Source organism: Neomonachus schauinslandi, chromosome 1 (genome assembly GCF_002201575.2).
Source record: "Neomonachus schauinslandi chromosome 1, ASM220157v2, whole genome shotgun sequence".
Classification (NCBI taxonomy): domain Eukaryota; kingdom Metazoa; phylum Chordata; class Mammalia; order Carnivora; family Phocidae; genus Neomonachus; species Neomonachus schauinslandi.
In genome coordinates, this window is record NC_058403.1 from 198,120,766 (window position 1) to 198,148,641 (window position 27,876).

Here is a 27,876-nt window from a genome sequence, read left to right on the forward strand (position 1 = left end):
AAGAAGCCACGAAGGGCTAACCTGGTCTGTCCATCAGTTTGAAGTTGCATGGACAGTATCAGGCTGCCAGAATGGAAGAAGAAATGGTGCCATTCTGTTCCATAGTGGTGGCGGAGATTTTTAAGAGAGGCTTTCATAAGTTCTTTTAAGTCCACAGCTGATAATGTAGTCTTCCTGATCATTGTAATTGTCCCTGGGCTTGAAGTTGACAAAACCTGAGTCTGGGAGCCTATCGGTTCTCCTTTGTTAACTTTAGTCTCTCATGCCTGCTTTGCTTTCTCATGCCTTGTATTTATTTTCCCTTAGATGACTAGTGGACATGAAATCTTGTACCTGCAGGTAAAAGCCATGAAGGTTATTAACGTTGATCACTAGAAGAGTTCTTCACGTACTTTATACTGGCTAGATCACAGAAACAGTAGCATTGGAAGATAGTAAACAGCATCAAAGATTTCCTCACAGTCTGCATGTACCTGATATGTGCCTTTCCTTGATAGGCCACCCAAGAAGTATTTTTTTCTGTGTAATTTTGAATTACATTTTAGATGAGTATGTCTTCCAGTTTAAAAAAAAAATACAATTGTCTTGAGGAAAAGCCTTTTTTTACAGAGTGTTTTTTTACATTTGGAGCCAAGGAAAACTCAAATTCTTTTCCTGGTCTAGTCCAGTTCCCTGTGGTTAAGTTCAGCAGGTTTTATTGGGCTCTGTGGCAGACTCTGCAGACTGAGATAGCTAGGCCATAGACTCTATACTGAAAGGATTCGTACTGTAGTGGGTGACAGAAACAGGTTAAAACACAGCACGAGTGCAGCGTCCTTAACTTCACGATTGGAGCTGTACCTGGAGTACAAGTCCTGTCTAGAGGGATGGCTGTGTGACAGGCTGGGTGGATGAGACTCAGAGGACAGCTTCCCGGGAATGGGACGGCTGTGTTGGCTCTAGTACATAATATTTCTGGTGCAGAGCAATGTGTCCAGAGGCACAATAACTAGGAAGAGTGTTTGGGATCAGGATATTCCTAGAACATGAAAGAGGAGAGTGCGGTGGAGTGGGCCCCGATCCTGTTTGGACTTAATTCCGTAAGATAATTATAAGCAAGGAAATAGTTTTAGGCAGAGGAGAGACAGTGTCATGTGTGAAACATAATTCATTTTGGCAACAGGAAGAAGGATGAATTTAAGGTTAGAGAGACAGGGGATTCTAAGAATCCAGGTAAGGAGCGGTGAAGGGACCCGGGTCATAGCAGGAAGAATGAAGGTGTTTTGTAGTACTGTAAAATGTCTGCTAACATATCAGCCCTCCCCCTCCTTCCCAGCCAGTCTGTCACCATGTTCTGTTTGAAAACATGTCTTTGATTTCCTGTTATGTAATGCTACCATCAGTGCCCAGGCTTGGATCTTCACTTTCCCAGCCTTGTGCTTTTCTGGACACTGACTCTTTCCTGAATTTTGCATATCAAAGGGTTTCTTAGCTGTATTCTGGAAAAAACTTTCTTATTTTACTCTGGTTGAGGAAAATAAAGGAAGAAAAATTTTTTAATAAGTTTGTTTGAAAAGACCATGGTCTTTTCAAGACCAAGAAAATCTCCCCATAATCGGAAACATAAGATAGCCCCAATTATATGTTTCTGGCCCCAGGGACCCTAGGGAGAGAGATTGATTTTCTTTTTTGTTACAATCTAGGTCTTTTTTCTAAGTAATTCCTTATAGAACTACCTGAGGCCACTGGCTATCCAGAGGAAGCCCAGAATTAGCGTTGTCATTCAAGGGATTTAATGAATAAGACCATCTGCTGGTGTGGGTTTTGAGGAGTCCTCTACCACTCCAGCAAGAAGGCAAGCCTGGGGCAGCAGTTGGAGCCCTGGGTTTAAGAATTTACTTAATAAACGTGGAAAGAACCATCTCACAAGCTCATCTCACAGTGTAGATCAGCAAATCAGGCTCTAGAGCAGGATTTTTCAGCCTCCTGCAATCCACATTTGGGCCAGATTTTTGTTGTGGTGGCTCTTCTTATGTGCACTGTACAGTGTTTAACAGCATCCGGGCCTCTACCCACTAGATGCCAGTAGCACCTCCCCAAAAATGTCCCCAAGGAGGCAGAATTGCCCCTGGTTGAGAATCATGTAGGAATAGCAACTTTAATCAACTACTGAATACATTCTTTTTCTCCAATTAATTCCTTGATTTTCTTCATAACATTCTGTTCTCTCCCCCTTGGACACTGCTTTTACTTTTTTTTGAAAGTTTTTCAGCATTTTTCTCTGACAAATTATGAATATTTAAATTGGAAATTTATACACTTTATAAATTTTAGTACCAGTTTCTTAATTTCTAACAAAAAAGGCTTGGAGTTTGAATGGGATTGTGTTGAACCTGTTATTCAGTGTGGAGAGAGTTGACATCTAATATTGAGACTGCTGATGGATGAACATGGTTAGCTCTTAATTTATTTAGATCTTTAGTTTCTCTCAGAGTGCTTTATGTTTTCCAGCATGTTGATCTTACACATTCTTTATTATATTTATTCCTAGGTATTTCATTTTTGTTGTATTTTAAATACTTTTTTTCCAACATAAAACTTTTCATTGAAATAAAATTGAGTTTTTCTATTCCACGTCTGTCCTGTGACTTTGCTAAACCTTTTAGTTTTAGTATCTTTTTGTACATTTCTTTGGGTTTTCTATATAAACAATTGTGTGTATTAATGAAAGACAGTTATTCTTCCTTTTATATATGTACGCTTTTTATTTATTTATTTTGCCGATTGAGATTTAATATAATTAGGAAAGCAGTCAGATCTCCCTATTTTCTTATGGACTGTATAATCATTTTCATTATTTTTTTAAAAGCCCATCTAAAGAACAGTCACAGGCTTCTGATATTGTTACATATTAGTTCCTTATTACCTGATACTAAAGCTCCTGGTTTTTTTCTGTTGTAGGCTCTGGAGATGTATAAGGATGATTGGAACAAAGTGTCAGAGCATGTTGGAAGTCGTACTCAGGATGAATGCATCCTCCACTTTCTGAGGCTTCCTATTGAGGACCCATACCTTGAGAATTCGGATGCTTCCCTGGGGCCCCTGGCCTACCAGCCTGTCCCTTTCAGTCAGTCAGGAAACCCAGTCATGAGCACTGTTGCTTTTTTGGCATCAGTGGTGGACCCTCGCGTGGCATCTGCTGCAGCAAAAGCAGCTTTGGGTATGGACTTTCCTGAACCATGTTGCCAACATAGTAGTTTCGGATAATGGTTTAGTACTTTCCTTCATATACAAGTTGTTTCAGATTTAAGTGTTACCAGCTGCTATGTTCATTTCAGTTATATAGCAGAAAATCAGACATTACCCCTTTATGTTATATTTAAAAGTATTATAATATTTTTTTTAAGATTTTATTTATTTGAGAGAATGCATGCACAAGCGGGGCGTTGCAGGGGAGAGGGAGAAGCAGACTCCACATTGAGCTGGGAGCCTGACTCAGGGCTCGATCCCAAGACTCTGAGATCATGACCTGAGCCGAAGTCAGATGCCCAACCAACTAAGCTACCCAGGCACCCCTAAAATATAATAGTTTTTAAAATTAAGAGCATTTATTAAGCATCGGAGGGGCAAAACAGAATTTTTGTGGTATATTTTGTGATTCATTTGGACTTTGACCTAACTAGCAAAAGCACAATTTAACATTGTTTGATTTTATTATAATTAGAACTTTCTAAGACTGTAAAACCCTTTCTTGGATTTCTGGTTGTTTAATCCTTGTTTGCTTTATTATCAATCTAGCCTGCAGAGTTAGATTAAGTTTGGGCAGAAATTTTGATTGTTACTAATGGAAATTTAGAAATCTCTGTTCATACAGCAAAGTACTGCGACATGTAAGTTAAAACATAGAATCATAGAATTTCATTAGTGTACATGACTGTCTCATTTGGCGTTCTTGTTTTGCTGGGATAAATAAGACTGAGTCCCCAGAAAAGTCACTATGCAAGACCCTAATGTGTTGGATTTCCTGATTTACATTAAAGCACATATTTGTGCAAAACCAGGTCACACTATTCCATTTTTATTCTTGAACAGAGGAGTTTTCTAGGGTCCGAGAGGAAGTGCCACTGGAACTGGTCGAAGCTCATGTCAAGAAAGTGCAAGAAGCAGCACGGGCTTCTGGGAAAGTGGATCCCACCTATGGCCTGGAGAGCAGCTGCATTGCAGGCACAGGACCTGATGAGCCAGAGAAACTTGGTGAGTTATGGCTGTCCCCAAGGACAGGGCTAACAGATGTTGTATTTTCCTATCAGCTTGCTAAAATAATTGGGTTTGTTTGCACTTAAAAGTAAGAACAATGGGGGCACCTGGGTGGCTCAGTCGTTAAGCGTCTGCCTTCGGCTCAGGTCATGATCCCAGGGTCCTGGGATCGAGCCCCGCATCGGGCTCCCTGCTCAGCGGGAAGCCTGCTTCTCCCTCTCCCACTCCCCCTGCTTGTGTTCCCTCTCTCACTGTGTCTTTCTCTGTCAAATAAATAAATAAAATCTTTAAAAAAAAAAAAGTAAGAACAATGATTAGTAACAACTTGTCCCTTAAGATCAGTATATGATTTTTTTTTTCTCTTATCCCTTCCTTTTATGGTAGATAGAATTTAAAGGTTGTCTGAGAGCTGTTAATAACATCACAATTGTGAAGTATCTGATGCCAGTTTTTAAGATTTATTTATTTATTTAAGTAATCTCTACACCCAACTGGGGCTCAAAATCAAGACCCCGAGATCAAGAGTCACACACTCCACCGACTGAGCCAGCCAGGTGCCCTGTGATGCCTGTTTTTATTTATTTATTTTTTTAAAAGATTTTATTTATTTATTTGACAGAGAGAGACACAGCAAGAGCAGGAACACAAGCAGGGGGAGTGGGAGAGGGAGAAGCAGGCTCCCCGCAGAGTAGGGAGCCCGATGCGGGACTCGATCCCAGGACCCTGGGATCATGACCTGAGCTGAAGGCAGTCGCTTAACCAACTGAGCCACCCAGGCGCCCGATGCCTGTTTTTAGATCTAGGTTTTGAGCATGTGAACATAGGAATACTGGAAGGACTTCTGATTATTTTAATTTGTATGTTGCTGGGTAGGTTTAAGTTCGTTGTTTTTTTGTTTTTAATTGAGGTAAAATTCATATAAAATTCTCTGTTTTAATCACTTAAAGGTATACAGTCTAGTAGCTTCTAGTACATTCACAGTGTTGTGCATCCATCACCACGAACTCCAGAACACTTTGATCACCCCAAAAGATAATTCCGTAGCAATTAAGCAAATATTTCCCATTTCTTCTCTCCTCAGCCCTGGTAACCACTAATCTGCTTTCTGTCTCTATGGATTTGCCTATTTACATTTCCTATAAATAGAATCATACAATATGTGGGCTTTTGTGTCTGACTTCTTTCACTTAGCATAAGGTTTTCAAAGTTCATCCGTTTGTCATATAAAATCACTACTTCATTCCTTTCTGTGCTGAATAATACTTTCAGTGGATACACATTTTACTTATCCATTCATCAGTTCATGTATATTTATATTGTTTCCATTTTTTCATTATTTTGAATAATGCTGCTATGAACATTGAGGTACAGGATGTTGTGTGAACATAGGTTTTTCGATTCTCTGTACCTAGGAGTGGGATTACTGGATCAACTGGTAATTTTATGTTTAGCTTTTCGAGAAACTAGTCAACTGTTTTCTGTAGTGGTTCTACCATTTTATGTTTTCACCAGCAACGTATGAATGTTCTGACTTCCACATCCTCACCAACACTTGTCCCCCCAACCCCCGCTTTTAAAAAATATGCAACTGGAGTGTTTGTGAAGTGGTTTTCATTTTCATTCAATTTGGGGAGTATTGCCGTCTTAACAATATGAAGTCTTTCAATCCTTGAACACAGGATGTCTTTCCATTTATTTAGATCTTCCTTAATTTAAGCATTGTGTTGAAGTTTTTAGTCTTGCAGTTCTTGGCACCTGTTTTATATTTCCTTTAGTTAAATTTATTCCTTTGTATTTTACTCTTTTGAATGCTTTTGTAAGTGAAATTATTTTCCTGTTCTTAAGGGGAAAGCATTTCATTATCAAGTATGATGTTAGCTGTTGGATTTTCCTACATTTCTTTTACCAAGTTTAGGGAAATTCCCTCTATACATAATTTGTTGAATGTTTTTATCCTGAAAAGGTGTTGCAGTTTGCCAGCTGCTTTTTCTATATCAATTGAGATGACCATGTAGTGTTTTTACTTTTTTCTTTAAATATGTTGTATTAATTGATTCTTGCCTGTTGAACCACTTTTGCAGTTCTGGGATAAATCCCACTTGATTGATTATGGGAATATTCCACATAATACTCTCTTGGATTTAGTTTGCTTCTTGTATTTTGTTGAGGATTTTTGCATCTGTATTCATAAGGGACATTTGTTTAGTACTTTTCATTTTTTGTGATAACTTTATCTGTTTAACTGACCTCTAAGAGTGAGTTAGGAATTGTTCTTTATTTTTTTGAAGAGTTTGAAAATTATTGATGCTTATTCTTCCTTCCTTCCTTCCATGCAAATGATGGTTTTATTAAAGCATGGGTGTTACTGGATTTTTTTCTCTGTCGGTGCCTGCAATTCTTGGTCACGGGGCTTTGAAGAACGGAGAGGTGGACCAGACAGAGTGGTGGGCAGCAAAGCAAGGTTTATTGAGTGATAGCAAAGTGATAGTACAAAGCTCCCGAGGAGGGAGGGGACCTGAGAGGGTTGCCCTATGCTCATTCTTCTATAAATGTTTGCTGGAATTCACATAGGAAGCCATCAAGTCCTGATTTTTAATGTTTTTTTAAGAACTGATCTAATCTGTTTAGTTGTTCCAAGTCTATTTATGTTTTCTATTTCTCTTTGAGTCAGTTTTGGTAGTGTGCATATCTTTCTAGAAATTTGTCCATTTCATGTACATTGTCTCATTTGTTGGCGCCACACACACAAAGACACACAAATCGTAACAACCAAAAGTGGAAACAACTCAAATGTCTATCAGCTGCTGAATGGATAAACAATGTGGTATTACAGTGGGAATATTATTCAATCATAAAATGGAATGAAGTACTGACATATGGGACCTCATGGATCATCCTTGAAAACATGGTAGGTGGGGAGAAAAAAACAGAAGAGACAATATATTATTTAATTCCAATTATATGAAATATCATGAACAGGCAGATTTATAGAGATAGAAAGTAGATAAATGGTTGCTTAGGGCTAGGAGGAACAGGCAAAAGGGGATGATAGCGAAAGAGTATGGGGTTTCTGTTTGAGATGATCGAAAGGTTTTAAAATTTACTGTGGTAATGGTTGCATGTATCTGTGAATATCCAGTTGTACTCTTTTAATGGGTTGGTTGTATGGTATACGAATTACATCTCAGTAAAGTTATTTTTTTAAAAAAGTTTATAATGTCTTTTTACAAATTCCTTTTTATTTCTATAAGGTTGGTAGTAATGTCCCCATTTTCATTCCTGATTTTAGTAATTTGGTCCACTCTTTTTTTTTTTTTTCCTTCATCAATCTAGATAAAGACTCATCAGTTTTACCAACTTTGGATTTCAGTGATTCTGTTGTTTTTCTGTTCTCTTTAAGTTATCTCCACTGTAATCTTTATTCTTTCCTTTTGCTTGTTGTTGGTTAAGTTTGCTTTTTTTACCTTTTTTTTTTTTTTTAAGATTTATTTTAGAGAGGGAGGTTGGGAGGTAGGGAAAGGAGAGGGAAAGAATCTCAAGCACACTGCCCGCTGAGCATGGAGTCCACCGTGGGGCTCGATTCCACAACCCTGAGATCACGATCTGAGCAGAGATCATGACCTGAGACAAAATCAAGAGTCAGATGCTCAACGAGCTGAGCCACCCAGGTGCCCCTAAGTTTGCTCCGCATTTTAATATTTCCTTACTTTGGAGGATGGGAAATTGATTTGAGATCTTTCTTCTTTATTTTATAGCTATATAAATTTCCCTCTCAGTACTCCTTTTACTGTGTTCTGTAAGTTTAGACATATTTTATTTTTGTTTTCATTCTTCTCAAAGTATTTTATAATTTCCCTTTTGGTTTCTTCTTTGACCCAGGGGTGGTTTTAAGAGTGTGTTGTTTAGTATATACCAATTAGTGATTTTTTTTAGATTTTCTTCTGTTAGCAATTTCTAATTTCATTCCATTGTATTCAGAAAAGGTAATTTGTGTGGCTTCTATCTTTTAAAATTTATTGAGACTTGTTTTGTTGTCTAATATATTAGCCTGGCGAGTATTCCTTTTGTATTCTATTGTTGAATGGCACCGTCTGTGTATGTTTGGTCTGGCTGGTTTATAGTGTTGTTCAAGTTGTCTGTCATTCTTCACTGAAATTGACGTCTTGAAATTTCCAACTATTATTATTGAACTATCTATATTTCTTCCTTCAGTTCTGTCTGGTTTTGCTTCATGTATTTTGTTAGTTGCATACATCTTTATAATTGTTCTGTCTCTCTCACGGATTGGCCTTTTTATCATTATATAACATCTTCCGTTTTCTCTTTAACCTTTTTTTGCCTAAAAGTATATTCTATCTCATATTAACATACCACTCCAGCTCTCTTTTGGTTACTGTGTTTGCATGGAATATCTTTTTTCCATTAATTTACTCTTCAATCTGTGTCTTTGGATCTAAGATAGGTCTCTTATAGACAGCATATTTTTTTGTTGGATTTTAGGATTTTGCAGACTTAGTTTGTACCTTCGGGTCTGCCCTGTATAGCTATAGCACTTTCTTTTTTTTTTTTAAAGATTTTATTTATTTATTTGAGAGAGAGAGCACATGAGAGTGGGGAGGGTCAGAGGGAGAAGCAGACTCCCTGCCGAGCAGGGAGCCCGATGCGGGACTCGATCCAGGGACTCCAAGATCATGACCTGAGCTGAAGGCAGTCGCTTAACCAACTGAGCCACTCAGGCGCCCGCTATAGCACTTTCAAAAGCTGTTTGCCTTCGTTAGCTCTGAGTTCTGTCATGTGTGGCACGGAAGTGATGGTTAGGTACTCTCTATAACGTACTGTATAGTTATGTTAATTTGTGATATTGGACAGATGACATTTTTGCTGTTAAGGACTTTTGGTTATTTTTATTTAATTTATTATGAAGAGGAGTAAAATTTTAGGAGTAGCTTCATAAGCAATACCTGGCTTCTCAAATGGCAAGTGTTGCTATATGTTAAAAGAGGCTAATTTTCACACCAGGGTAAAATATTTTATATACAATTATCAGTAGTGTATTCCCAACATTTCTTACATTGTTCATTAATTTTTTCTTTTCATTATGAAATAATTTCTGATGAATAACTCAAGCTAAAGATTTCTTGCTGTCACCTTGCCTAATTCCATCTCTAAGTTGTATACAGTTTATTAACTATGCTTCAACTGCAGTCATTTTATTTTTGTCTCTTTCATTTATTCTTCTAGAATAAAGGGCATGTGAAGTAAAAAGTAAAACTGCCAGGCAGTACTGCACAGATGATACTGTCTGACCTCCTGGTGCTCTGTTCTGGGTGGTTTGAGTAGATACCAGTGAGTCTCTTCAAGCACAAAACCTTCTGATTCCCATTAGGTTGCACAGGTCCTACCCCTGTTGTTGCCTCTGGTTTCTTAAAAGTGTCAATCTAGCAGTTTCATTTTGCAGATATATCTGGGAACAGATTAATCAAACCTCTCACTTTTAGCCCTCAGAGCAAATTATTGACCTGTTCTTAACAGAGTGTTAGTTTGAAAACTCACTTATTTTTCTGTCTTAGATGGATTCCCAAATTAGCAAGCCCAGCCACATCTGTCTTGCTTTTTACTGATTCTGCACCACCAGGCAGTGCCCAGCTCAGGCAGGGGAAGCCTGGGCCTATTGAATGCCTGGGAAATGTCTTACTTTCCTCTACTTTTTGTGGTTTTGGTTCATTTTGCAGGGTCTTTGGTTCCCTGTGGTCATGGAATTGAAAAGGGTTGGCACCACCTTCTTAGTTTGATTCAAAGAAGTTTCTGTACTTGGCAAAATCGGGCAAGTTTCTACATGTAAATCTGTTTTTTAAAATTTTGGTAGGTGATACCATAGAGCATCAGGGGTTAAGAAACAGGTTGCAAACTTAGCCATTTCTAATTTAGCAGGACAAAAACAAAATCTAGCAACTTTAGTCTGTGTGGGGTCCTTTTTCTGACTCAGTAGTGAATGTATGGTTTCCGCATTGTGCAAAGCTTGGATCTGACTGCTGCAGGAAGCACTGGAGGCGGCAGGATATGAATCTTTGAATGGCATGGAAAGTAAGCTTCATTCATAGCAGCTAGAAATAGCCTATCAGAAAACCTCTCTGAAGTGCAGTGGATACTCAGTAGTTGCAGCAACAGAATTTGGGTCCTTTTACCATTTAATAAGGGCAAAGGAAAATACCAGTATAACATGAATATTTTGGAATGAGTTGTAAATAGAATTGTAACTTAATGCTGGCCTGTGATAGTTAATGGGATTTATGTTGGGCTGTGACTGATAGAATAAATTAGGAGACAGCAAATGGTTCTTGCTTTGGAATTGGCTCAGCAAAATTGTGATGTGAAGGCAACAGTGTACCTCCTTTCCTTGTGAGCCACCTTCCAGATAGGGAGTTCAAGGGAAGGAGGTATCGATTTTACATTTATTTATTTAGTTAGTTTTGAGATTTTATTTATTTGACAGAGAGAGACACAGCAAGAGAGGGAACACAAGCAGGGGGAGTGGGAGAGGGAGAAGCAGGCTTCCCACTGAGCAGGGAGCCTGATGTGGGGCTCCATCCCAGGACCCTGGGATCATGACCTGAGCCAAAGGCAGATGCTTAACGACTGAGCCACCCAGGCGCCCCTCGATTTTACATTTAAACTGACACTTGATATAGCAAAATAGTGCCACTGATTTGAAATAGAATGATGTAGGATTTTCCTTATCAAAATACTGTACTTGAATGGGAAGTTCACATACTTTTTATTGTGATACTTAATTTACTATGTTGTCCGTGTTAACTTATATGTATTAACAATGGTAAAATGATAATACAGGAAAAAATAAGTTTCCTTGTGAAATACAGGACTCCTCTTGGGTTGCTCTCATTGACCTATCTAACTTTTCATTGTGGGTTTTAGAATGTGGGGAGTGTTTGGTAAAATCTGAAGCACCTCTTATTTTCATTTTAGGAGGCTTCTAGGAATTCTTGAGGAAATGAGTGCTCACTTCTTAGAAGGGGCTTGTCATTTCATCCTCTTTAATTCTAGTCGTTCACCAATATGTACTGACTTCTCTAAATTCTGTTTGGCCAGAGACCATTCTGGGAATAGAAAAAATACTGATATTTGAGACCTCTTGCATTTAACTAAAAATATTACCAGGTTTTATTTGCCTGGTTATAAGGGACGGTGAGGGAAGTTAAGAAAAGAAATGAAAAGAATTTTTAAACATTTTTCAGAAGTTGCTGGAAATCAGCATTTCTTTGTGACATGTTATATAGGGGTTTTCTGACTGGTCCTTTGAAGTGTTTTTCCTGGGTAATCCTTTGGAGGAAGTGGCTTTGTTTTTATTGCAAAACCAAGGAAACTAAGTTTTATCGGGTTACATAGGCTTGTGAGAATCTGGTTTAAATTTTGAACCTAAATCTCTGGTCCTAAAGTTCAACCTCTTTTTATTGTAGCATGCTGCCAGAAGTAAAAATGTGTTGGTATGTCTGTATTTTTCATTCAATGATCAAGGATCATTTAAGACCTTAGCTCCATTATACTGTCCTGCCTTATATCCTATGGGATATATAGTAGGAAGAGACCCAGGTCCTCTTGAAAATCTATAGGAGCTACATAAGGAGACAGGCAAATGTACCAGGAAGAACAACTGGATGATTCATCTCTACGAGATCAGGGGCTTAGAAACCCACGCCAAAATTTAGAGTGATTCAGTGTACGAGCCTACACCACATAAGCATTCTTGAATGGGAGGTCAGTCTTAAACTAGGCTTTTTTTTTTCTTTTTTCTTTTAACTCCTAGGGATAAATAAGACTGTAAATGTGTTACCGTGTCATTTCATTGTGTCTTAGGTGCTAGGGTACTGGTGACCAAAACAGACCAAAATCCCTGCCTGCACAGATTGTATAGTATATTTTCAAGGTGGAAGATGAAATATGTGATACATAAAACTTAGATTGTGTAAATTAAATATAAATATGTAGAAAGAGTATGTTGGCTGGTAAGTGGTATGGTGAAAATTAAAGCAGGTTTAGGAAGATAAGCGTGAAGTGTATGGAATTGCAGTTTTCAAAGGTCAGGGAATATGTTACCAAGAAAGCGACATTTGAGCAAAGATGTAAATGAGGCAAAGGAAGGAGTCATCAGACATCTAAGATCAGAGTGCCGTAGGCATTTGGGAGCAACCATTGTACAGGCCCCTAGACAGGAGCTGCCTGGCACAGTTGAGGAATGGCAAGGGGAGATCATGGACAAGTAGCTGGATTGCATGGTAGAGGTGGTCATGGGAGATGATGAGAGGCTTATGGGCCATTGTAAAGTTTTAATTTTTACTCTGGGTGAGATGGAGCCTTTGGGGGGGGGGGGGTTGATCAAAAGAGTGTCAGGAGTGCCTATATTTTTAAAACTCATTCTATTAGGTTGAGAACATCACCCATCTAGGAGTTGTTAAATTAATTTATTTTTCAGAGAACTTTATGTAATATATTTGAATATCAAAGTAATTTTTTTTTGCTATATCACAAAAGCTTTTATTAAACACTTGTTAAATTTTTCTTTACTTGACCTGGAGACTAAACAAAACAGTCTTTCTGATAACCTGTTCACTTGTAGACAAACATACTGAAAATACCGATAGGATAGCACAGTGAGATGTAGGTTCAACTTTGCTGTATCTATCTATCTATCTGGCAATCTAAATGAATGATTTTTATTTTGATTTTGGTGAACTATTTCAAAGTAAGTTGTAAACATCATGAGTCTTTGCACCCTAGACAATTCAGCATGCATCATCTTACAGGAATAAGGACATTCTCCTATATAACTATCACAGTATGGTGCATCTTAGTCCCTTTGGAGGCCGGCAGCCCTTCCTTCCCCAGGGAATTGGAATGTACGTGCATATTCAAGGGTCTGTCGAAGACTTATTTATTGTAACCCCCATTTGTATTTCCTGATCTCAAGTATTAGTTTTATTTATTTAATTTTTTGCCTCTGAGTAAATTTATTGTCTGTATCTTAATTTTGGTTTAGAGAAGTTTGAAAGATTAAGTTAATCGATGCTTATTCCTTACAGTTGACTGTGTAACATGCTCTAGGGCTATTGAATCACAAGTAGAATGTTCAGAGAAGATTCTTTTATGTTAACGAGTGGATTGTCCACTGAGCTCCTTAATACCCTGTGGAATATGGGACTGCAAAGAGTGTATCTTGAGCCATTTGTCCCAGCTCTGTGTAGAAGAGCCCAATTAATCATTTCTAGTTTTCAGGAAGGTTAAAAACTAGTCTCTAGTCCTTCAGGAGATTAAGAAGAACATCCTGATAATAATGTTGAAAGGGTCACTTTCTAAGAACAGGAAGCCCAGAAGTGACTGTTCCAGTTCTTGCCTCAGATACTGTTCATCGCTTATAATAGCTTCATTCTTCTCATCACGAGGATTTCCATAACATTTTAAAAATCAGGCACTTCTAGAACACCATGTGTGAAAACATGCTAGGCTGGTGAACCTAAGCAAACAGTGGAACAGTATTTAAAATGGGACTTATATAGAGTGGCTTCTCTCTTCTCTTTGTCAATATTCTATTTGAAGAGCTCTTAGATTTCAAGAGGCAGAGAAGGATAGAGTCACTTTTCTAAGCAGCTCATAATTGCACATTTTAACCTCTGAGGACTGGCTAATGCTGGCTGGGATTTAAGTGACTTGCCTAATGACCCATATATATTAAATGGTAGGATACATATTTTTAGGAAGAAATTGGCTTCCATTATATAATATAATTATGTAATGCCTTTTGGGGACCTTTATCAAATTAGGCTTTTTGTTTACTTGATAGAGATCTCTTGCTATGGGCTACTATGTGTAAGACATAAGTAATACCCTCTATTCAGGGCACCTGGGTGTCTCAGTCTTGGTTAAGCATCCAACTCTTTTTTTTTTTTTTAAGATTTTATTTATTTATTTGACAGAGAGACACAGCGAGAGAGGGAACACAAGCAGGGGGAGTGGGAGAAGCAGGCTCCCCGTGGAGCAGGGAGCCTGACGCGGGGCTCGATCCCAGGACCCTGGGATCATGACCTGAGCCGAAGGCAGATGCTTAACGACTGAGCCACCCAGGCGCCCCAAGCATCCAACTCTTGATTTCAGCCCAGGTCACGATCCCAGGGTCATGAGATGGAGCCCCATGCTCAGCAGGGAGTCTGCTTCTGTCCTTCTCCCTCTCCGTCTGCCCTCATCTCGCTTGCACACACTCTCTCAAATAAATAAATAAATAAATAAATAAATAAATAAATAAATAAATATTTTTAAAAAAGCAATACCTTCTATTAGTAATTCAGTGTTCAAGGATTGGAGACATAGTGAAGCATAGATATACATAGTATTAATTGTTCAAGGAGGACTGGGTATGGGAAGTGCTGTAAGAGTTAGCACAAAGGGTCATGTAAGTTTAGACTGAGGAAGATTTCACAAAGAAAGGATTTGAGCTGAACGATGAAAAGGAGGTTTAGGATGTCACTGAGCCAGATTGGAGCAAGTATTTGGTTCTGCAGAACAATGTGAACAGAGGCACAGAGATGGTAACGGAGGGTTGTGCAGAGAGGGTGGGACACAAACCAGCTTAGCTGCAACCCAGAGTTCAGATAAGGACATGGAGAGATCAGATGCACAGCTAGATGGGAGCAGAGTCACAGAGGGTGGTGCAGGCTGGAACTGTATATTGGCAGCTCTGCAGAACGCTTGAACTGTACTACAGGGAATGATATGGTCCATTTCCCAAAGTGTTAAGTGAGTTCCTAACATGGGCCTTACTCTGTTCTCTGTTCCTGAAAAGACACAAATTATTGGACTAGCAGTTCTCAAACTTTTTTGGTCTCAGGACTTCTTTATGCTCTTTAAAAATAATGAGGAACCCAAAGTGCTTTAATTTATTTGAATTATATCTGTTGATACTTACTGTATCTGAAATTAAAACAGAAACTTTTAAACCAAAACAATACACAGGTGCACGTACCTGTAGCTGACTTCATCATGCGTCATGCAGCCTCTGGAAAGCCACACTGCACACTTGGGGGAGAGGAGAGTGGAAAGGCAAATAACATCTTTGTGTTGTTATAAAAATAGTTTTGACCCTGGGGACGTTTCTGCCACGGAGGGTAGGGGTGGTACCTGAACCACACTTTGTGAGTTACTGAATTAAACACTTGTCCTTGAGGAATATTCAGTTAGGGTGGGGAGACATTACAAGATAGGTAGGAAAGGTGGGCAGAAAAGAAGGAAGGGAGGGAGGAAGACAAAAGACAAATACGGTTATAGATAGAGGCACATGTGAAGGAAACAGTTATGCTTGGTTTCACAGAGGAGATAATCTTTTAAAGAGTAAGGAAAAAAGGATGAACATGTGTGGCATATTCTGGAGATAGTACCAGGTGTGGGGAGCAGGTACTGTGGCCAAGTGCAGCTGTAATAGATGTGTGTGTTTTTGGTGGGGGGGGTGATTCTGAAGGGCTTTTACCTTGTGGAAATCAACAAGTCGCCAGGAAAGAGAAATAACAGGATTCAGTCTGTTTTAGAAAGTCCCTGCAGACAGTTTACAGATGATATGCAGGAAATGGAAGAGTTCCCACCGCATATCATAGTTCTTTTCCAGGAAGCATCATTACTTATTTATAACCCACTTTATTATTTTTGCAAGCATTTTGTTCTCTCCTCCAAGCTACCTTTCCCAGTTCTTCCAGCTCTTAGGGGATGGTTTCTAGATCACCTCCTTCTGGTTTTGCTGGCACTATTATCACTATACTGAAAAGCACTTGGTTGCAGAAGCTAGGAGTAAGGTGCGGTGCCCATGGAGGACAGTGTTCTGGCCTGGTGGGTGGGGGGAGATAGAAGCTCAGCTCTCTAAGAAGAGTGAAAGAGACCCACAGCTAAAGTAGGTTGGGGGCATGGGGCAAATGTGGAGGTGGAGGCCTGGTGTCTGTTGGGGGATCAGTGTTGAATCTGTGGGAGACAGAGCATTTCCTGTTTCTAGTCTCTGAAGATGTTGTTATCTCGTGGATGCCAGCTAATTTGCCTCTCAGCCTTGGTTGAGATTCATTCAAAAGTCCAGTAGGTGTATAGATAGTTATCTGTTGCTACATAGTCAATTACCACAAAGTTGGTGGCTTAAAATTGGATGTATTTATTGTCTCATTGCTTCTGTGAGTCAGAAGTTTGTATGTAGCCTAATAGGGTCCTCTGATTAGGATATCACGAGGCTGCCCTCAAGGTGGTGGCTGGGTTGTGTTCTCATCTACTGAGGAATCCACCTCCATGTTCACTCCTGTTGTCAGAATTAATTTATTTCTATTTGTAGAACTGAAGGCTCCAGCTCCTTGCTGGCTGTTAGCTGGAAGCTGCCCTCAACTACCAGAGGCCACCCACTGTTCTTCACCATCCACACTTCCCACTGTGGCAGCTTGCTGCGTCAAGCCCGCAAGGAAAGTCTCTAGAGTGAGTGTAGTGAAGACAGGGCTTTGTATAAATGAACATCCCATTACCTTTCCCTTATTCTGTTGTCTAGAAACAAGTCACAGATGCTGCTAACACTCAGGGGAAGGGGAGTGTACAAGGACATGAAAACCATGAGTCAAGGATCAATGGGGCCACTCTAGAATCTCACCACCTTGGTAGCCATTCTCCTGGGTTCTGGTCACATCCCCGGTTTGTCATTGTCCCTCAATTCCCAACATTAAAGTTAAAACCTTAAGAGTTAGAGATCTCCGCAGTATCTGTATTCATAAGCAGGACTGTCACAGCATGAATTTTCTATCACAAGGTTCAACAAACATTTTCTGTAAAGAGCCACATGATAAAAATTTCAGGCTTCTGCAGACTGGACAGTCTCTGTCATAACTACTCAGCTCTGCCTTTGTGTAGTGCAAAAGCAACCATAGACCCTCTTTAAACAAACGAGTGTGGCTGCATTGTAATGAAATTGTATTTACAAAAATAGGCAGCAGGGCTGTAGTTGCTGACCCCTAGTCAATCAGATCGGTCAGCTATCTCTGACCCATTAGTAACATTTTAAGAGAATGGGACAAGGGCAGGTGATTTACAATGGGCCCTTTAAAGGAAAGACAAAAGTCACATGGAGAGGAAAAGTCACAGATGGCCTATCAAATTGGGAAGGACCTTTGGAAGTTCAGGGCAGAATGAGAGCCCTCTGTAGGTATCACTGAGGCAATGCCAACGGCCATGGCAAGAGCTCATGTTAGTAGAGAGATAGGACTTGGGTCCAGTCAACTGAATTTGCTAATAACATTAATATTGTTGAGCACTTACTACGAGCCAGTTATTAGCATTTTGCATGAAATAATTCGTTTAATCGTTAGCATTGCACTTACCAAGTAGGGTACTATCATTCTCCTTTTGTAGATAAGCAGACTGAGGCATCTGTCAGCTAAGTAGCTTGCCCACGGTCACTTCGGCTGGTAAATTCAGGGACAGGATTTGAACCTAGACAGTCTGGATCCAGAACTCATCTACTACTTTTAGAGCAGGGGCTAGGAAATTTTGGTTCCTAGACAAAGTCCAGGTTGTCCCCTCCTTTTATTTAGCCCAGAATATATAAGAATAGTTTTTACATTTTTAAATGGTTGGAAAAAATCAAACGAAGAATACTATGTTGTGACACATACAAATTATAGGACATTCACGTTTCAGTGTCTGTAAAGTTTAATTGAAACACAGCCACACTCCTCCAGTCCCAGGCTGCTTTAACGGCTGATCTTCCCCTGCTGTGGCAGAACTGAGTCGTGGCAGCTAAGACTCACGCAGCCTGCAAAGCTGAGAATAGCTACTCTCTGCCCTTTGCAGAGCCCTGTTCTCCAGATAAGGTCTGACTGTGAGCCATGATGCTGATATTTTCCCCTGGCTGACCAGGCATTCTTCTCATAGCTCAGTTACGTGTCCAAGGATTTTGTACTTTCTCCTCCTTTGTATGTTTGGCGTAACTTTTTTGTTGTTGTTGTTCATTCTAGTATCTTCTTCATTTATCTCCACAGACATGGGTCAGACCACACATTTGTAGGGAAGGATTCTGAACCGTCTAATTTATACGACATCAAAAAGACAACATGGCATATGGGAAGGGCTGCAGCCTCTTAAGCGTTTACACTTCCAACCAGAATTCAGACCAAAGAGAAGCTGTTGTTTTGTGTTTCTTTTTCCAAGAAGATGTCTAAAAGCAGCTTGAAAAAATGTTTTGTAGGATAGAAACCACTTTACATACTCCTCCACATGGCATCTTGAGGAACACACAACTCCTAATTAACTCTTAATAGACATCTCATTAAAGGGCTGAGCACTGGCCACAGGTTTCTCCTCTTTAACTGTACCATCATCATATGAATAGGTATTAATATCATGTAACTATTCATCATGGACTCATAGCTAATTAAAAGTTAATATCAAATGTGACTTGCCTTGTAATAGAGTGAGTGTGATCTCTTTAGAACGTGGAACTATAGGTTGTGGGTCATCATTTAAAAGCAGATTATCTTTTTAAAAAAAACACGGCATTCCTCCCACATAATACTTACTCTGTAATTAAGCTGACTCAGCAAAGGTGGCCTAAGGCCCATTCAGTTAACAGTAACTTGTGAAGTTAGGGTTTTTTTTTTTAAACTCCATCTGTATTTGGTTTTTGTTCAGATTTCTTCATTTTTATATCTTAATATGTCTTTTTTTTTTTTTTTAAGATTTTATTTATGTGTTTGACACAGAGAGAGCACAAGCAAGGAGAGCGGCAGGCAGAGGGAGAGGGAGAAACAGACTCCCTGCTGAGCAGGGAGCCCGATGCGGGGCTCGATCCCAGGACCCTGGGATCATGACCTGAGCCGAAGGCAGCGGCTTAACCAACTGAGCCACCCAGACGCCCCTATCTTAATGTGTCTTAATGCATGCTGCATATTTCATCTGAACTAAGAATTAGAGCATTACCAGTAACGTTCATCTCTGTTTCTCCTTTATCTTCTCACTTTCTAACCGCCAGCACTGAGAATCCTAAATTTTGTAATACTATTCTGCTGCTTTCTAAGTGACTTTTTTTTTTTTTCTAAGTGACTTTTATCACAAAGAAAGACGTACTGAATATGTTAGGTGTAATTTTGTTTGTTTTTAAACTTTATCAAACATGGTTTATTTAGACTTCTGAACTGTTTTACTCACTCTTAGGTGTTCAGGGCACATCCATGTAGTTACGTTGTCCAGGTCAGCACAGTTCATTTATTTCCACTGCTGTGAAATAGGCTGTTGTGTGATTGTAACCCACTTTAATCATCTGTTTGTCTGTTACTGGATGGGCAGTTTGAGTTGTTCTCTTTGTTCCGTGTCAAACATGCGTGTCCAGTCTTGTACGTACCTCACCGGCCCCCTCTGCAGGGTTTCACTGAGATGCAGCACTCCTCCAAGTGTGCTTAGTGGACCAGTTGTCACATTGAGACAGGAGTTGGCATCACTCAGCCCTCCGTTTAAATTGGTTGTTACTTTTTCATAAGGTGAATTTTTTGGTAGAGGAAAGTTAGAGCATTGAATATTTTGAACATTTAAGCTTGATCATTCTTGTGTAACTTCTTATTTTGTTGTGGACTAATCCTGTGCATTGTAGGGTTTTAGGAAATTCTAGTTTTTTCCCCATAGTGAGTGTATCAGTTGACACTTGGACCATAACACTCGATCATACACTTCCTAGTGTTAGGCTCTGCAGATATAGTGGGTGTAAAATGACATTCCATTGTGGTTTTATTTTATTTTTTTAAAGATTTTATTTATTTATTTGAGAGAGAGAGAGAGCGCATAAGCAGGGGAAGTGGCAGAGGGTGAGGGAAAAGCAGACTGTCTGTGGAGCAGGGAGCCCGATATAGGGCTCCAACCTGGGGCTCAATCCCAGGACTCCTGGGATCATGACCTGAGCCAAAGACGGACGCTTAACGGACTGAGCCACCCAGGTGCTCCTCCATTGTGGTTTTAAATTACAGTTCTTTGTAACTCATTTGAGTATCTTCTGTTTACTGGTCATACAGACATCATTCTATAACACAACTACTTTGTCTTTTGCTCACTTTTTAATAGTTCTTATGGTTTGCTTTATAAATCTGATACACTGCTCTAGTTGCCTGTGTTTTCTCCTGTTTGGTTACTTGTTCTTTCTTTTGGGCATCTTTTAATGAAAAGAAGTCCTTGATTTTAATAGAGTGAAGTTGGGGCTCCTGGGTGGCCCAGTCGGTTAAGCGCCCGACTCTCTTGATTTCGGCTCAGGTCATGATCTCAGGGTTGTGGGATCAAGCCCCACATCAGGCTCTGGGGTGAGCGTGGAGTCTGCTTGAGATTCTTTTTTTTAAGATTTTATTTATTTATTTGAGACAGAGAGAATGAGATACAGAGAGCACGAGAGGAAGGAGGGTCAGGGGGAGAAGCAGATTCCCTGCCGAGCAGGGAGCCCGATGCGGGACTCGATCCCGGGACTCCAGGATCATGACCTGAGCCGAAGGCAGTTGCTTAACCAACTGAGCCACCCAGGTGCCCTCTGCTTGAGATTGTTTCCCTCTCCCTGCTCCTCACCCCACTCATGTTCTCTCTCTCGCAAGCAAACAAATAAAATCTATTTTAAAAAATAATAGAGTGAAGTTAGTCCTTTATGATTAGCAGTTTTTGTGTTGTGTTGGAAATATTCAGGTTTGTTTTTTTCACGTGTCTTTATCTAGAATTGGTTTTTAACATGGGGAAAAGTGGTTCTTTCTGTATGTTAATTCTATAGCTAACCACCTTGCCCTGTGATTATTTCTAGTAACTTTTTGGCAGATTCTTTCAGGTATACAGTTTTATTCTCTACAATCAAACTGCTTGCTTCATTTTCTTAATTGACTACTTTGGGGTACAACCACTCTGGCAGCATTAAAGGGACATGGTAATACTGTTACCCATGTCCTGCTCTTGATTTTGGAGGAGATACTGTAGGCATCTCTCCAGGAAGGATGACATTTGTTGTATGATTATTGATAACAGTCTTCTGGGGGCTCAGGAGCTTCCCTTGTATCCTTGGTTTTCCAGGAGCTTGTCATGAAAGATACTGAGTCTTAACAGATAGTTCATGGGTATGATCAAGTAAGTCTATAAATTTATAGACTCATAAATGTTAAATTATCTTTCTGATACTGTCATATTAATTTGTCATAATGTGGTGCCTTTTTTATACACTGCTGTATTCTGTTTTCAGATTTTTTTGCTTAGGAGATTCTCATTTGTGATTATGAGTGAGATTTAGCCTAGTGGCTCTACTCTCCCTTATCTGTTTGTCTGCATCTGATTTGTAAATCAAGGTTATACTGGCCTCATAGAATGAATTAGGGGGTATTCTCTCTTCTTTTCTCTAGAAAGGTTTAAGTAAGATGGTAATCCTCAATTCTTTGGAAGTTTTGTGGAATTCCCCCAGTAAAAACACCTGGACCTGTGGTGGTTTGGTTTTTTTAAGTTTTTTAATTATTTTATTTTTTTGTTATGGGTCTACTCAGGACTTCTTTTTCTTCTTGAATCTGTTTGGTAAAATGCATTTTCTAATTATTTGTCCATTTAATTTTTCTATTTGGCATAAGGTTTTTTGGCAGTACTTTGTCATTTCTGTTTTGACCTTATTAATAGTTATGACCTTTCTTCCGGTCTTTATATAATTAATTTGTGCCTTCTTTGTCTTTTCTTGATCTTTTTTTTTTTTTTTAATATTTTGTTTATTTATTTGACAGAGAGAGACACAGCGAGAGAGGGAACACAGCAGGGGGAGTGGGAGAGGGAGAGGCAGGCTGCCTGCGGAGCAGGGAGCCCGGTGCGGGGCTCAATCCCAGGACCCTGGGATCATGACCTGAGCCGAAGGCAGACGCTTAATGACTGAGCCACCTAGGCGCCCCAGTTTTCTTGATCTTTCACATCAATTTATCGACTTTATTATTTCAAAGAACCAAGTTTGGGGTATATTGAGTCTCTCTATTGTATGTTTTAACTCTGTCGTATTTTTGCTTTTTATTTCTTTGATTTTTATCCTTGTTACGCTTTTCTCCGTACCTTCTATATTCTGTTACTCTTTTTCTGCTTCTTCTCAAGAATATAGAGCTTGTAAACATCAAGCTTTTTTTACTTTTCTGATGTAAGTTCAAGAACGCTTTACATTTCCATTTCCCTCTTTGTGCTATTTTTACTGACTCCCAAGATTACATTTCTAAGCACAGAGAAATTTATCTATATATTTTAAACTTCTAACTTCTAATTTCATTGCCTTACGGTGAGAAACCTTGGGCTGTATGTCACTGACTTTTTGAAGAATGTTAAAATTTGCTCTTTGACTTAATTTGTGACCAATATTTTTTAACGTAATGTGTAAGCTTGAAATTAAATACGTATATATTATCTGATTGGTGGGCATAGAACCATCTTGCTGCATTTACATCCACTGTTGATCTTAACTGAGTAAAGTATATTCAAATCCCCACTGTGAGGCACATTTTCATTTCTGTCCTGCCATTCTTTTTTTTTTTTTTTTTTTTTTTATTTATTTGCGAGACAGAGAATGAGAGACAGAGAGCATGAGAGGGAGGCGGGTCAGAGGGAGAAGCAGACTCCCTGCTGAGCAGAGAGCCCGATGTGGGACTCGATCCCGGAACTCCAGGATCATGACCTGAGCCGAAGGCAGTCGCTTAACCAACTGAGCCACCCAGTCGCCCTCTGTCCTGCCATTCTGTCAGTTTTTGCATTATATAGTTTGACACTCTTTTATTAGGTTCCTAAAAGTATGAAAAATTAAAATTTTCTGGTGAATTAAACCTTTTCTTCATTACATTGTCACCCTCCATTTCTAATAATGCTCTATTCTTGATGCCTGTATTAAGTAATAGTACTATGAAAACGTCACCATTCCTTGGATTTGCTTTTGCCTGGCTTATCTTTTATGCTTTTGTATTTCCCGTTTTCGTGGTCTCTGTATGGATCATTTCTTTAGAGGTGTTTTATTTGTGCTTTTCTTTTTACCTGGTGTAATCTCTTTCCCTTGACTTTATTTCTAGAAAATTTTTTGATCTTTGGGTTTTTTAAAAAAATCTCTGCACATCTCTAATATTGTTGATTGGAGATCTTTATTATTCTCTCTTTTAATTATCTGTTATATCAATGGCTGTGCTAGATTTGGGATCCGGCAGATCTCATCTTGGCAATCTTGAGTGCTGACACTGTCGATTGATGTTTCTGCTCAGCGTTAGTGGTTTCCTTTCTTGGTGTTTTGCTCTTTGTGAGCTCATTACTTGGACAGCTACAGTTGGGGTTGGAAAAACTGTCTGCAGAGGATTTTGTTTCTCTTAGTAGCCAGGGATTGCCACTGGCTTGAGATCCCGTTTGGCCACCCCCCCTGGCCAGCTCTGTAGAATCCCGGGCTTCCTTTCCCTGCCCTGGACCTGGCTAGTCCAGTGCTCAGCTTCCTGATGCTGAGCTGCTCAAAGCAAATATGTCTGGGTGTGACCCTACCCCTCCAACTTTTCAAATACTCCATCCAGGTACAGGATCCCAAATACAGAGCCTGGCTCCGCTACTTCCACACTCTGGCCCCACTCCTGGCACTGTAGTCTTTTGGCATTTTTTGGAAGGTAGTAATCTTCTACCTTATGTGAGATTTGTGAGATCCCAAACTATCATGCCCCCTGGAGCTCCTGGTCAGTCAGAATTCTGAAAGCAAGGTTTGCTTCCTTCTGTAAGAATTAGAGCAAGAGGGATTTTCCTATTCAATAACTTTAACATGATTAGTTTAAACTATGTTTGTTTAAATATGTTTTAAGTATTCTCATTGAGGATAAATGCTATTAGTCTTGTTATTTAAAGAGGATAATATTCAAATTAAAGCTGTAGGATATTTGAACGTTTTTATTTAAAACCATGGCAAACCCTCATTATGTATAAAATATTTGTTTCTATATAAAATTGTAAAACCAAAAATATTTATCTGATTGTGTTGTTTTTGAAATCTTCATTAACTTCTTAGCTACATATAGTTAAGCATATAGGTAAGCTTATATATAGTTAAGTTATATATATATATATATATAGTTAAGACTCCCTTAGTACCACATTCAGGGCTCTTCCTCCTGAGGCCCTTACCAGCATTATGTCCCTCCTTCTGATCTTTCCCATCTGTCCCCCTTCCCCTTTCCTAGTCATCACCAAGGACTGACGTTTTCCCCGCACCCTTGAGTCTTTCTGTCTCTTCCCTTGAAATGTCCTTCTCCATACTTGTACTACCCACCCCCAGCCCCAGTCATGTCTGCATGGCTGTAACCATTTATTCTTCTCCAACTGAAACAGTCGTGCCCTCTGTGCTGCTCACAGCGTCTCCTGCATGCACATCTGTGATGGACTTGTTCCTTTGTGTCTTCTCCATCCAAAAGGTGATGTTCTGGAGGTTCAGTGAATATCTAGCTCAGCATTATTTCTCCAGTACCCAACGCAAAATACTCAAAATACATCCTCATTAAGCATTGGTTAAATAGTAATAAATTATTTGGGGTTCTTTTTTTGCTTTTTTGTACTTAAAATTTTTTTGAGGTTTTTATTTTTATATATGCAGAACAGTAAAAACCCTCAGTGTGCAGCTCCATGCATTTTCACAAATGAAACACATTCATGTAAGCAGCCCCAAGATCAAAAAAAGATCATTACCAGCACCTCAGGCTCCCCCTCCCCCCGAATCACTTTCTGTCTGCCCACCCCTTCCCTGGTTAGCCACTGTCCTGATTTCTAACACCATTGATTACTTGCATCTATTTTTGAACTTTGAAATTAATATAGTCATAAAGCCTGTGTTTTATGCTAGACTTCTTATGTCAGCCTTACAGTTGGGAGACTCATCCATATTATTGTGCGTACTTGTGTTTCAAGCATCACAGGTGTATGGTAGCTTTTACCTTTGTTCCATATTTGTGTTACTTGTTCTTATTCTTTTGCTCGTAGAAGGGGCTGAAGAGGAAAAAATGGAAACAGATACTGATGGTCAACAGCCTGAAAAGGTGAAGTCTGTCTGTTTGAATTCTCCTACCACAGGAAAGACACAGAGAGAGAATGCCTTTCAGAGCATAACGGTTTGGGTTTATTTTGATCTTTGATCCCTCTCAGGGGATTATAAATGATTCTTTCAGCCATTGGACTTTGCTGGTTTAAGGTGTAATTCTCACAAAGCATAACATATGACATTTTTCACTGATTCATTCTGGGAAGATTTATCCACTCCCCGGCCTCCTCTTTTATATCCCTTTCAGGCACAGTTGGGAAAATGAATACAAAATTGTGGTTTTTATGAATATTGAATTACAAGGGCTTGGTCTTGTACTTGTGCCAGAAGAGAATTATAGAATATTAAGGGATTTTGTAGGAGAGTTAACTGCCAGCAGGAAAATAATCAGACAGGTCTTAATGAGAAGATGATGTTTGAGGTCGGTTTTAAAGAGCAGGTAGCTCTATAATGATTGGAATTGAAGCGGAGGACAGGGAATCAAAGATCCGACCAGCAGTGGGGGAGGGACACTAAAGCCTGTGTGCAGAAGGCACCATCACAGTGCCCCATGTCTGTGACCCGCTCTCTAACTCAGAGAGGCTCCGAATGCCTGGTGACTAAGGCAGAACAGGACTTTACAGCCTCTTCGAGATCAGGGGCACATGATTTAAAAATGGGCAGAGGACCTGAACAGACATTTTTCCAAAGAAGACATCCAGATGGCCAGAAGACACATGAAAAGATGCTCAGTATCACTCATCATCAGGGAAACGCAAATCGAAACCACAACGAGATATCCCCTCACACCAATCAGAAAGGCTAATATCAAAAAGACAGCAAGTGTGGGCAACGATATGGGGAAAACGAGCCCTTGTGTATTGTTGATGGGAATGTAAATTGGTCCAGGCACTCTGGAAAACTGTGGAGCTTCCTCTGAAAGTTAAAAATAGAACTACCATATGATCCAGCAATTCCACTACTGGGTATTTATCCCAAGAAAATGAAAACACTAATTCAAAAAGATATGTGCACCCCTGTGTTCACTGCATTATTTATAATAGCCAAGACATGGAAGCAACACAAAGGTCCATTGATAGATGAATGGTTAAAGAAGAAGTGGTATGTATCTCACACACGCAGGAATATTATTACTCAGCCATAAAAAAGAATGAAATCTTGCCATTCACAACAAAACAGAAATAGACTCATAAATACAGAGAACAAACTGGTGATTGCCAGAGGGGAAGGGAGTTAGAGAGATGGGCAGAGTAGGTGAAGGAGGATTAAGGTACAAATTTCCCATTATAAAATAAATAAGTCACGGGGTTGACAGCATAGGGAATATGGTCAATACTGTCATAATGTATGGTGACAGTAACTAGCTTTATCACAGGATTGTGTAATGTATAGAATTATCAAATTGTTATGTTGTACACCTGAACCTAATAAAATCTTGTGTGTCAACTATACTTCAATGAAAAGATAAGATTAGGAGCACATGATGAGCATTCATTCACTATTTGAGTGAACAAATAAATACAAGCTGGGATTTAAGTTCTGGTTTGCCATGTGTTGTTTTAAAATTGTAATTAGATGAGGATGAGGTAAAATCATAGTTCTTACACTGTTTTAAATATTATACTTTGTACTTTACATTTACAGATTTATGAGTTCATCTGGTTCCTAAACAGTCTCATCAAGTCAATGATAATCTCTTCATTTTATAGACAGTGTTACATGATTTGTCCAAGGTCTCAGGGATTTCAAAATCCATAAATGAAACCAATTTCTGACCAGAGGAATTGAAGTTTTCGGTCCCCAGAGCATAATCATTGATGCCCTGTTGTGACTCTTCCTAAAAACCGTTAGCAAATGACTGTATTAAAGGGCTTTGTCAGCTTTTTTATTTTGGCAGCATTCCATCTTGCTTCTCTGTTGATCATGTCCAGTTTAAATGCTCTTGGTCCTTTTGGACAGGTAGTCGATAATTCATTTGTTTATTTATGAAGCCTTTCTCTGTTTAACCAGTAAGTAATATACATGAATTTCCATGACATCCTTTGGACACTGTGACCCTGGCTTTATAGCAGAGGGCACAGAGAGGGTAGGGACTGTGTGTTTTGGAGGCGTATTGACCTCTGAGCACTCAGGTGTTGAGGAAGTGAAAGGTATTTCTTTGAATTTATTAATTTCTTTTCCAGCTCTTCTCTCCAAGGCCCTTCTGAACCTAGTTCGTTTCCTGCCAAAAATAGTAGAGGCTTTTGTTACTCTAAGGTAATGTCACTTGTAGAAGGACTGTTTTTGCTCACTCTTCTTTTGTACCCCCTTTAGGCAGAAAACAAAGGGGAAAATGAAACAGACGAAGGGGATAAAGCACAAGATGGAGAAAATGAAAAAAATAGTGAGAAGGAGCAGGACAGTGAAGTTAGTGAGGATACCAAATCAGGTAATTCAAGGAAACTCTTTAGACTTTATTTACTTTTAAAAGATTTTATTTATTTGAGAGAGAGCGAGAGAGCTGGAGGAGGGGCAGGGAAAGAAGGAGAGAATCTCAAGCAGACTCCCCA

At 39.4% G+C, this 27,876-nt stretch overlaps 1 protein-coding gene across 5 annotated transcripts in view; it reads left to right on the plus strand.

Annotated features, from left to right (window-relative positions):
• SMARCC1 (SWI/SNF related, matrix associated, actin dependent regulator of chromatin subfamily c member 1) overlaps positions 1-27,876 on the plus strand; it is a 173,929-nt gene that overhangs the window by 103,841 nt on the left and 42,212 nt on the right. For 3 of the 5 annotated variants that reach the window (XM_021686949.1, XM_021686950.1, XM_021686952.1), the window contains exons 20-23: positions 2,941-3,199; positions 4,072-4,233; positions 25,270-25,397; positions 27,641-27,755. In XM_021686949.1, the coding sequence (XP_021542624.1) occupies positions 2,941-3,199; positions 4,072-4,233; positions 25,270-25,397; positions 27,641-27,755 (664 nt within the window). The remainder of the gene's footprint in view (positions 1-2,940; positions 3,200-4,071; positions 4,234-25,269; positions 25,398-27,640; positions 27,756-27,876) is intronic. The other 2 variants (XM_021686951.1, XM_021686953.1) reach the window with 1 other exon arrangement.